The 12,604-nt window shown below is 39.7% G+C and overlaps 1 protein-coding gene across 1 annotated transcript in view; it reads left to right on the top strand.

The window, feature by feature from the left end:
* The first annotated feature begins 941 nt into the window (after window positions 1-941).
* rapgef3.L (Rap guanine nucleotide exchange factor 3 L homeolog) overlaps window positions 942-12,604 on the top strand; it is a 59,693-nt gene continuing 48,030 nt past the window's right edge. The window contains exon 1 of the mRNA XM_018247533.2: window positions 942-1,818. Within this exon, the coding sequence (XP_018103022.1) occupies window positions 1,675-1,818 (144 nt within the window). The 5' untranslated portion in view covers window positions 942-1,674. The remainder of the gene's footprint in view (window positions 1,819-12,604) is intronic.

Below are 12,604 nucleotides of genomic sequence, written 5' to 3' on the forward strand. Positions count from 1 at the left end.
GTCTGTGCTCAAATCAGGAAAAGATTAGCAGGTTAGCAAATGAGTGATTCTTACAATATATGCCCAGCATGATTCCCAAAATTCAGAAGGATCCTACTGTACATTTAATGAAATGCAGGGTCCAGTAACTCTAGTTACATCACTCTGTAGTGACATACCTATAAAGGGGCAGGCTCCCCCGGGGGGGGGGGCCCACTATGGCTGAGGTAGATGGGGAGAGGGACTACCATACAACAGATCTGTGCCCCCATCACTGTAGTGGCGTAACTACTCACCAGTGGACCCTGGTACAGGATGGGCACTCCCGGTCAGGCCCTCTCCCCTATAAATTGCACACTGGAGTGCTGCTGGATGTGTGCTATGTTATTATTATATAATACACAAAAGCTATGAATATCTTGTAAATGATATCCTTATAAACAGTGAATTCTGATGTCATCAGTTATAAACGGTGAGTTCTGATGTAATTTCTGTCACATGACACATTTATTATAATTTATTATAATATATTATAATGTATTATAATAAATAAAGTGCCCTTTGTTGGAAAATATAAGGATATTAGAAGTCACCTCTGAGTTCCATGAGCTGTATAGCCTCGTGCTTTTATATGGTCATGAAACTCCTCAGTGACTTATAATATCCTTATATTTTACAAAATACCTGAGTGTAACCACGCCCCTGCCTTTCCTGATTGGCTGGGTCTCTACTATACATTTAAAATGCGCCTTATGAAGTCAGAATTAAAGTTGCACCCAAGCTGAGTTCAACTGTGAAACAAGCAGCTCGGTATTAACAGATACAGTTAAAAAGAACTAGCGCTTCTGCATTCAGACACTGCGCACCTGTCCCACGTTCGGCCAGTGAGGAGAGAGAGATGGAGTTTGTTTTCCTGTCAGGAGTTGGTTCCTCCCCGGAGCTGCTGCTGCTGTGGGGAATCCTGCGCACTTCCCATTGGCTGAGGCGCTGGCACTGACACAGCTACAACCTGCCTGACTGCTTTTCTCTCTTGTGCCTCGGGCTTGTTTTACTATTTGTTCCTAGAAACGTCCTGATACACAGACAACAGTGAGGATACCACGTGCGTCAGTAATGTGTATTGTGTACCCCCATCTTTGCCACTGAACACATCACTGCTGTTTATAATCTGCGTTTGATTTATCACCGGTCTCTTTCACTGCCCCTCGGCAGGGGGCGCCAGCGCGCGCCTTTACATTAATACACTAAACAGGGAACTCCTCTGGATTAAGGAAGGAGGAGACTTGCCTCAGGACTGGGCACAAACACTGACTGACTGGCAAACGCACCCTCTGCTCCAGCATGCAGCCTCTCTGCCAAGGAATATGCTCGCCACCAGGCAACCTGCCCAGCCTGGCAATCTGCTGGACTCCCCAATTGGGTGCAGCACAATAACTCCTGACTGTGAGCACTGCACTTCTTCTGTACTCCTGCTCTGCTCTCACTGTATTTAAGTGACATTTCACAATGGCAATCCCTTCAAGCAGCAGCAGCAGATGTATATTCTCTTGTACCCCCTTGTTCTTTTACATGAAGGTGCCAATATAGTGTGACCTGGAGTTCATATCATCATTTCTGCAGTAGGAGAGTGACTGGGCACTGCTGGGCACGATTCTTTTCCATGCTGTGTTCTTTCTCTGCCCGTGGGATCTGTGAATGAGAATAACAATAGGACAGCAGCTGCGGAATCCCTCTGGTATGAGGCACAGGAACAAGATGCACTTCTTCAGGAGCTACTCCTATGAGATTCAGGTGGAGCACAGAGTCGATATTCACAGCCACATCCAAGGCATCAGATGGGTAATTATATCTTATTGCTTGTGCCGCTAGCACTGTATGCTTATTACATGAGCTGAGGGTTTGAATTAAAGGGGTTGTTTACCTTTAAATTCACTTTTAGGGCAGAGACGCACGGCAGATTCGGGGAGATTAGTCACCCCGCGACAAATATTCTCTTCTTCGGGGTGACTTATCTCCCCAAACTGCCTTCCTGCTGGCTTCCGTTACCTGAAGTTTCCTCGTGAAGCAACTTCTGAAAACGAAGCCATTGCGCCGGCGATTTACATTCTAGCCGGCGGGAAGGCAGTTCGGTGAGATTAGTGGCCCCGAAGTAGAGGAGATTTGTCGCCGGGCGACTAATCTCCCCCCAAATCTGACCGTGTGTCTCTGCCCTTAGTATGATGCAATTGGTATTCATTTTTTATTATTGGTAGTTTTTGGGTTATTTAGCTTTTTATTCAGCAGCTCTCCAGTTTGCAGTTTAAGGGTCTGGCCACACGGGCAGATTCGGGGAGATTGGACGCCAGGCGTTTTTTTTAGTTATTTAGCTTTTATTCAGCAACTCTGCAGTTTGCAATTTCAGCAATCTGGTTGCTAGGGTGCAAATTACCCTAGCATTCATGCATGCATTGGAACAAGAGAATTGGAATAGAAAGATGAGTAATAAATTGTAGCAATAGAAATACATTTGTAGCATTACAGAGCATTTGTTTTTTAGATGTGGTTAGTGACCCCCATTCGAAAGAGTCAGAAGAAAATTCAAAAACTATAAAAAAGAAAAAATGGATTCCAATTGAGAAGTTGCTTAGAATCCACTATTCCATAACATACTGAAAGTTAATGTAAAAGTGAACCTAAAGACTTATTTATTATCTTAATACCAAATAAAGTTGAAAAGAAAGTTCTATAAGAAGCTGATGCAAAAGACACACGACAGTCCTAAGGGCATCGCACTAATTAATTACACTACATGGAAATGAAAGGGGATTGTTTGTCCCAAGAAAGGCTGCTGCTTCTATTTAGAAAAGGGTTTGCGAGAATGAAAAGTATAAGAACTACAGAAAAAAAAGGACAGGCTCCTTAAATGTAACATTTTGTCTGAACAGGAAACTTAACACCAAGAAAAGTATAATAATACGTAAAGTAAATCACTTTCTAATTGTTATTTTTAAAGGTGTTGTCTCCTTTTCATCTTGTGTGCAGATAATTTCCTGGTAATCATATGACTTGTTTACATCCTTCATTCAACACAGCTGTCCCAGACACTAGAGGGTTATTTATCAAAGTCTGAATTCATCTCAATATTTTCTGAAAAAAACTCCGCACGGGGTTTTTTGGCGTATTTATTAAAACACTTTCCAGAAAATGGATTTTCAAGATTTATTTGGATTTTTCACCAAAACTCAGAAAACTTTGGGGTATTTCCAAAAACCCAGCGCACATTAAAAATTCATTGGGACTTCTCCCATTGACTTATATGATTTATTTCAACGTTTCGGCACACCGAAGACCTGAAGACGGCCTGAGTTGGTGTGCCGAAACATTGAAATAAAATCTTCCACTTTTTTCACTATTTCCAGACCTTGGAGTGCGATTACAGATATTATTGCTACTACATTTGTCCTGGCATGCATTCTGGGGTACAGGTATGGGACCTGTTATCCAGAATGTTTGGGACCTGGGTTTTTGGATAACTGATCTTTCTGTAAATTAGATCTTCATACATACTAGAAAATCATGTAAACATTAAATAAACCCAATAGGCTGTTTTTGATTCCAGCAAGGATTAATTATATTGTAGTTTAGATCAAATGCAAGTTACTGTTTTATATTACAGAGAATTTTTTTTAAAAACATTTGGATTATTTGGATAAACCTGGAATCTATGGGAGATGGCCGTAATTTGGAGCTTTCTGGATACTGGGTTTCCAGATATCGGGTCCTATACCTGTATTATATACCATACTAGGATACAATGAAGTGTCCATGTCTAAAATGTCTTTAATTAGCCTCCCTAATAATTGCAGGTAAATGATTATAGCACTATTATGATAATGTGGTTACAACATGATGCATAGGAATTAATTGACCTATGTGTAATTTTGAAGATGAAAGGTTGGGGTAAAATTACACAATTGTAAAAGAGGAAAGTATATAACTCTGTTTGACATTTTTATGTTTAGAATAAGTCCAGGGCACTGGGCAACTATATTGCCCACCATGGATCTATCTGTTGATCTGCTCTGGTCGGAATCTTGCTAGAGATAACCGGATCAGTACAGCAATAGAGAGACTAGGGACACTTAGTTTGATAAGAACCTGGGCTAATAGGGCTAGACTCATTCATTTTTATCATTTATTTATATAGCGCCAGAAAGTTATTTAGCACTTTACAGATTTTTCAAGGGTCAGATTTTGAATTCATGTGAGTCATTTTAAACTCCCTCAAACTCTCATCAAGATCGTAAATCGAAATTTATTTAAAAAATGGAATTTTGTAAACTCGGATGAATGAAGTCGGCCTGAAATCGCGAGTCGAATTTAAAACAAATTTGATTCGAATTTTAAAAACCCGATTCGAGTTTTGGAAGGCTGCAAAAAACTCCAAATTGATCCCTAAACCTCTCCCATTGATTTAAACAGGAATTTGGCAGGTTTTAGGTGGCAAATAGTCAAATTTGAGTTCTTAAAGGGCCAGAGTATTGATAAATCTCGAAAATCTAATTAGATTTTTTTGAAAAACTCGAATATGAATAACTCCCTAGTCGAATTTGACAGTTTTGATCATAAAAAAACCACGAAAATTCTAAATTTGAATTCGAATTTTCTATTCAACCCTTGATAAATCTGCCCCTTAATGTATAACAAAATAATATATATAATTTAACAAATAAGGGTAACAGTACTAAAATAATGTTTACAAGAGTTTACAATCTAAAGGATGATAGACTGCACCTAGCTATTGCTGGCTCTGGCCAATTTCTAGTGCAGTGGTGAGTGTCCCTGTTACCATTTTTTGCTGCAATTTTGCTGCAGCCCATGACAACTTAGCTTTGACTTTAAGGGCAAATATACCTTCATTTTTTTTGGGTTTGCCTAAGGACATTTTTAAAAGATGAATATATATTTTTTCAAGTCAGTATTACTTTCAGTTGAAAAAGGAAACATTTTATGTAAGAATCAAGAATGTACCAGTGCATTAAACTCTTTTATATATAGAATGAATGTGCTTTAAAAAGTTGTGTTTCTGCAAAAACCCTACTGTTCCACTTCCTGCTGCCTCCTTTCCCAGCCTGTGCAGGGGAATCAGCGGCATTCAGCACACTGCACTGTACTATTGGAACCAATCAGCAGCTAGGCTGACCTGATAGGGAACTGAAGCCTGTCTTTGCTTGTGTGAGTGCAGGGCTGTGATTGGCTGTTGCCCTACTACTCTGCTTCTGGCAGGGACCGTTAGGACATGCCCACACCTCATCTGAAACACGAACAGGGATCAGAGAACGTCTGTCTCTAATAAAGGGGCTATTTTTGAAGATAATATACATTTTTAGCACACTGTGAAATAAGCACCATCTAGCATACACAATTACGTTCAAAATTAGGTGTGTTTCATTTATCCTATATGTATCCTTTAAGCCTTGCCTAAACATCCATTATCCGACCGCAGCCCGGCCAGAGCTCTTTATTGACTCTTACAGTGCTTTTGTTGTGTTGATACTGTATTACCATTGCAAGAAGCCTAGAGGGGGCATGGCATGTGGTATGGAGTCATTTATGATGTGGCCATCTGAACCAGGCTGTGTATAGCAGTCATAATTGTGAGGAAAAAAACACTTGTTTTTGGGGGTACAGTGGTTCAGTAAGAGTGGAGTGAAGGTAGTTGAACCCAACTACATCTTTGTAGATGGTGCATAACTAATGGCAAAAATGTAGAAATATACACGCACACATTCCAACTACATCTTTATTGATGGTACATATAGTATAATATAATAGTGACAAAAATTCAAAAAATAGTACTCAAAAATACAGTTAAAAACACACACACACACACACACACATGTTTTACCATTTAAGGGCAGATTTATCAAGGGTCGAATATGAATTCGAATTTCCAAATGTCTTCAAACATTCAAATTTGAATATTATGTACAAGTCAATGGCAGAGTTCCGTTGAGCCATTTGGAGATGTTAATAGCCTTCCTGACATTCAAGGTTTTTTTGGGGGGGAAAAACTCGATTTGTACGAATCGGATACGATTCGAATTTCCGGGTCGGAACCATTGGATTGAATATTAGACATTCAAATGCTTTCTTAAATAACCTCCCAGTTGAATTTTATTTTTATTTGATTCATATTTTTATATCAATTTGATTTCATTTAATAAATGGGCCTCTTAAAAGGAGAATTCAACCCTAAACTTAAAAAACCCCTAACCCCCTACTCTACATAGACCCTCCACCCAGCGTGTTACCCCAGGCAAATGCCCCTAACGTTTTACTTACTCCCAGCCTGTTTCCCCGGGTAAATGCCTCTCATGTTTTACTTACCCCTCGGTGGAGATTCAGGCATCGGAGTTCACGGGCGCCATCTTCAGCCGCTTTGATAGTCTTCGTAATGAGACAGGCACTTCTGCACTTTTCATGAGTTTTGCCGCATGCCCAGTTGTTGCGAAACAGAAAATAGATCCAACTGCGCATGCACCGACATGCCGGTCTCATTCCGAAGAGAAGAAGATGGCACCCGTGAACTCCAATGCCCGAACCTGCACCGCGGGGTAAGTAAAACGTGAGAGGCATTTACCCCGGGTAATACTTAGGCTGGGGGGGGAGGAGGGAGTATGTAGGGTAGGGGTTTTTTAAGTTTAGGGTTGAATTCCCCTTTAATGTCAATTTTGCATCTGTACAGTCAATGAAAACACTCCATCCTCCATTAAGAAAAGGATATGCTTAATTAGCCCCTCATACCAGTATCTTAAAATATGTAGGAGTTAGATACAGGATTAACTAGGCAAATTTCACTTATACAAATGTTTTATCATGGTACTTATGGTTATTTTTTCAACCTTATCTACTATGAAAATACTAGGTTACAGTATATCATTGAATAGGGGAGAATTTTTTCCTGAGTAAAATAATATCAGCTCCATTAACTATGTGCAAACTGAAAGAATTGATCTTTACTATATGAAATGGGTTGCCTGCTCTGACACCAGGGGCTACGCTCTAATTGGAATGTCATGGTTTCTACGAGTCTGTCACACTGATAAAAACAATTATTGCTTTTCTTCTGCTACACAAGGGATTTACACTGCAGTACGGTAGTTACTTTGTTGGGATGAAACATTTTTATGTAAAAAAATTACATACCATTTTCATGAAATAGGATATTGGTTTTTTTTGTTAATTTGAAGGTGAACAACCCCTTTAAGGCAGCAACTGATGAAAAATGGCGTTGGCAGCCAAATCCCCCCACCCAGTCATAGACAGACCCAAAACATAACCATAGAAAATGTCATGGATGAGATTGAAGGAAAGACCCCAGTTTTACAAGGAAACTAAACACAGTGCCATCTTTGTATGTCACTTGAAGAGGTTACTGATATTATTATAGTAGTAGTAGTATATGGTAGCTGGGAATAAATGAACCAGCTTTGAGATTCCTTGTAAGGCAACTTTTTGGGAGATTTGTTGACCGCACTAGGACAGATTTATTTGTGGGCAATGAATCTGTCTGCCATCACCCTTAGAAGTAAAGCAGCAGTACTTTAAATCTACATTTAAAAATGGTGGTGCAAATATTATAATGTAAGGATGTTTCATCTTTTCTGTAGCTGGTGGCTTGATCATGCAGATTCATGCTATCCAGAAATGATGGATTTGGTGCATCTGTAGTAGGAAGTATTGCTTGCATGGCTTCCCCTCAACAGCCATGGTGATGGTCACCCCCACTAATGGTCTTTGGGTTCATTTGAAAGCAAAAACACATATAGTACTACAAAACATTCTTAGATATTCTAAAATAGTGCTGGAATAGTATGGATTCTCAGATTTTGTATACAGAGTCCTAAATTTTGCAAGGACCAGTTGATTATTAAGTCAAATTGTAAGCATGCTAAAGATCTATTTTGACACTTTCAATACTTTTTATTGACTTGTTATCTCTCACAACCCGAATGCCTTTCTTGTGGTTCCACTTCCCTGGAACCTAATATGCTGATTATAAAACCCCCTACTTCATTGATTCATTGCCCTGGTATTATACTGTATATATACTGATTAGAAAACCTATACCGCATTGATGAACCCCAGTAAGGGCGAAACTGGTCAGTTTTTTGGAATCTGATCAGCATATTGCTCTAGCTGTGATTTAAAATCTAGTGGGTGAACCCAGCCTAGGAAATGGAAATCTTAAAAACTATTCTTGGCCTTTTCCCCTATAATTCCTTCTGCTATATTAATTAGCAGCACAAATGTTTCACAGATTTAAATAACCAAATATCCAAATAAATCAGAGAGAAAGTCAGACTATGAAAAAACCATACATCTGTTGTTAAAGCGGAGAAGCAAGGGCCAAGGAGAAAATTTCGGATTTCTGATAAGAGTGTAACCCAACATTTTTTCAGGTGATTTCTAACTCCCCTTTGTAGGCCCCCCTCTCCCACAGGCCCCATTTTGTGTATTATATTTATGCCACTGGTTTTAAAATTGGTTTTCCAGAATAACCCCCAAACCATTCTTAATCAAAGAGACCTGCTTCCAGTCCTACCAAATCCTGCCTCACGTGTGTAGTAACAGTCACTGTGCACATGGGGCAGATTTAGGCTAGAAGACACTCAATTGTGCATTTTCTGAAATCTAGGGCGGCATTAAAATTAAAAACCAATGGCCAAAGGACAGACCCTGAGGTACTCTACTAACATTGGTTCCGCAGCAAAATGTTCCATTTATTACCACTCTTTGTATTATATCCGCAGTCAGTTCTCTATCCAAGTTCAAACAAAAATGCTCAAGGCTAACATTGCTTCATTTTATAAGTAACTTTCTGTGTGGTACTGCACCATCTGAGTTAATCACATTCACTGCTACCCTAAGGTTTATGTTTCTGCTTACCTCCTCATAGAAGCAAGAACAGATTGGTGGCACATACTTTTGGGATATTATTATAACATAGCATTCTAATGCAACTCTTTTTTCAAATTTCAAATTTTTAAGCACCCCTTTTGAAACAAGCTGCCAACCTATTGCAACGGGTTGTCTCTTCCATGAAAAACGTACCAACCCTGGGTTTTACGCTAGGGACAGCATCACCACAGTTTTTATTCTGCTGTTGTGTGTTCCTCTGGTGGGCAAAGTATGCTATGACACCCCAGAGTATCAGAAATTTAAACCAGAACACGTTTTTTACCAGTGAGATATTCTCCTCACCATCTTAGTGTAAGATATTCAGCATATCAGTAATTTAAAAGGGAAGTATCTCAGAGTCAACGGCTTTATATCTCCCTCCTTCCCACTAACTAGAGGAACAAGGCAAGGGTGCCCCCTCTCTCCGGTGCTATTTGCCTTGGCAATTGAGCCATTGGCGATCATAATTAGACAATCCCCCCAAATCAAAGGTTTAACCCTATCCACCCTACAAGAAAAGATTTCTCTGTATGCTGATGATATCTTAGTATATTTGGCTGATCCTAACAATTCCCTCTCCGAGCTGCTTCATCTAGTCAACCAATTTGGCCTTTTTTCAGGCTTGCGGATCAACTGGGAGAAATCTGTTCTATTCCAGATAGACCCTAAACAACCTCAACATCTACCATCTGGAATTCCCTTGAAGTGGGCCAATCAGTTCACATATTTAGGGGTCACTATCCATGCGGATATCACTAAATATTTAACATTAAACCTGGACCCAATACTTACCAAATTATCACAAACCCTAATCCACTGGACTAAATTACCCTTAACCCTTTGGGGAAGGGTTAACATTGTCAAAATGATTATTCTCCCCAAGCTATTATATGTATTTCATCATGCCCCGGTCCACATTCCGAAAATGTTTTTCAAAAAATTGAATCAACTTCTAATCCCGTTCCTATGGAACAATAAAACACCTAGAATAGCCTGGGCCAAATTATGTGCTCCACGGGAGGAGGGAGGACTGTCCTTCCCAAACTTCTATCTATATTACCTAGCTTCGCAGATATACTACCTCCACTGGTGCTTTAATCCAGACCCCTATAACCCTAACTCGCAACTCCAGGCGCTTTTGATATCCTCTTGGGAGGGACTGCGCAACTTCCCATATCGCTCCTTAAAAGATTCAGCACCACTACCTACAACCCTTACTACACCACATAAAACCTGGTTGTTGGCCCTTAAACTCCTAAGGTACTCCCCTCCCATTTTATCCAGATACCTCCCCTTGTGGGGGAATTCGTTCCTGCCGCATTTGCGGGACTTGCAAGACTTTATCTTTTGGCCTAATCAGACCATCAAATGCCTGGGGGATCTTTTGGATAATTTGACTTTTCCCACTTATCTCACACTCCAGCAAAAATGCCAATCAGGTCATGTTCCATTTTTTAAATATTTGGAACTCAGATATGCCTTCCGCTCTCAATTTGACACTTTTAATCCCCAACTCACTTCCCTCGGCATAGAAGAAATTCTCCACGACTCCAATTCCTCCAAGATGGTATCCCGACTGTACCAAAACCTGCTTCTGACAGGCCCCAAACCTTCCGAGCAGCACAGGAATGGTGGTCTGGTAAGATTCCAGACCTTGAACAAGACGACTGGGATGAGGCGACAAGCAGTGCATATTCCTGTCTCATATCACTTAAAGATAGGCTAATACAATATAAGACAATACACCATCTTTATGTAACTCCCACCCGACTTAGACAAATGGGGCGAACCCCTGATGACTTTTGCCCAAGATGTCGGGGACCAGCAGCTGACTTTTTCCATATGATATGGGAATGTCCACAAATTTTTACCTTCTGGTCCCAAGTTGTAACTTACCTGGCAGATAATTTAGATTTCCCAAGGGTAATAACACCAGCTATCTGTCTCCTCGGGGTTGTAGAAGCTATAATTCCTTCCAAACATGCCAGGCTACGGTCACGTATCCTATTATTCTATGCAAAGAAAACAGTGGCAATGCACTGGATGGGTAGTTCCACCCTCCCTCAGAGTATGGAAGCAGTTGGTCAACAATGCTGTCACACTTTTCAAACTTACAAATGAAATTAGAGGTTCACCCACCAAATTTGACAAGGTCTGGGGGCCGTGGTGTGATATCGATCCGATCCCTGAATTAGGGTAACCTAGGTGTACCCCTACATAAGACAATTAAGCAACTTCACAATTTAGTTTGGAGCAAATGGTGGCTCAAAAATAATTCATAAAGAATACTTCTAAGAGTGTCCAACTGACCCCAATACAGGGTTCTTACTGTTACAATACTCTATCGACTGGTAATTCATGTCTGATTTCATGTAATGCATACGAGATGTGCTGTTATGTCTTGTTTTACGTGTTTAAAACAATAAAACTTACCTTTTAAAAAAAAAGGGAAGTATCTGTCTTACTGTACTTGCACTGCTATATAAAGGAGACCATACATTGTGTTGTAAAAGGCAGTGTCATACAGCAGCAAGAAGTGTTCAACCTAGTATAAGTATATGAATGAAATTATAGCTCATGTGGTTTCATGAACACTCATCGGTGAAATCTTGTACCTTACAGCTGTTAGGGTACTTCTATGGAGCATTGATTGGAGGGCAATGAATGAAGGCCAGATCTCTGAAAATTCAATTATTCAAGGACACTCGAGCACGTTGACACTGCAAGTTACTCTGCTTCTTTATTTTAGCCCTCTAAGCTACTAAACACTGACCCTGTTTTGGTTGCGGTTGAAGGGCTTTAAGCAAAACATATGTAAATTCCAGGCAACGTAATTGTGCACCGGCCCTTCACCAACACCTACTACTGACCTGCAAGGTGTGTATACATTATACACCTTGAGAATCAGGTGCAGTGCTTTTGTATCTGGGTGAACAGTTATATCAGAAATTTGACCAAAAGTTTGACCAAAAATCACATTTATATACGAAGCCTCTCAGTCTTGTTTCAGCTTATATAGGGGTTATCATAACTTAGGAACACTCAAGTGGTGCACTATAAAGCTCCAGGCAGACTGGTATTTCTGCTTTAAAATATATATTTATAACAACCGTCCAGCCTGGAGATGCTGACCTTCCAATTACTAAATGCTTGTAAGCTTCTGATAACTAGGAATTGAAAAAAACAGGACACTTCAAGTATTACTCAAGTACAAAAAGAGGTGACTAATAATTTGGAATATGAAAAAGCAGTTCCAAGAAGTTGGAGAGGTAAAAGAATAATATAGGAAGCTTATCAACTTTGGTTGTCTAAGATCAAAACATAGTGCATGCATTATTTATAGGTCATTCATTTCGAATATGAATAGTTACTACCCTGGGAGATATATTGTTGTTAAATATTTATTTACATTTTTTATTTTTTTTTATATTATGACAGCTTTATAGTTTATATTGGACCTTCATCCTAAGAGAAGTATATGGAGATATAATGTATGTACTTGTTGAAAACATTCAATAAAAAAGAAATAAAAAAAAAATATATATATATATATATATTTAGTCAGAACTTGTGGTGACACCACTTTAGTCAGAAAGCCACATGCGCAACAAATGTTTTCTCTTGAACCGCGGATCTTCTCTTGATCCCTGGTTCAAAATCCAGAATGTTCTGGACCTGGGGT

The sequence above is a fragment of the Xenopus laevis genome, chromosome 2L, assembly GCF_017654675.1.
Source record: "Xenopus laevis strain J_2021 chromosome 2L, Xenopus_laevis_v10.1, whole genome shotgun sequence".
Classification (NCBI taxonomy): Eukaryota; Metazoa; Chordata; class Amphibia; order Anura; family Pipidae; genus Xenopus; species Xenopus laevis.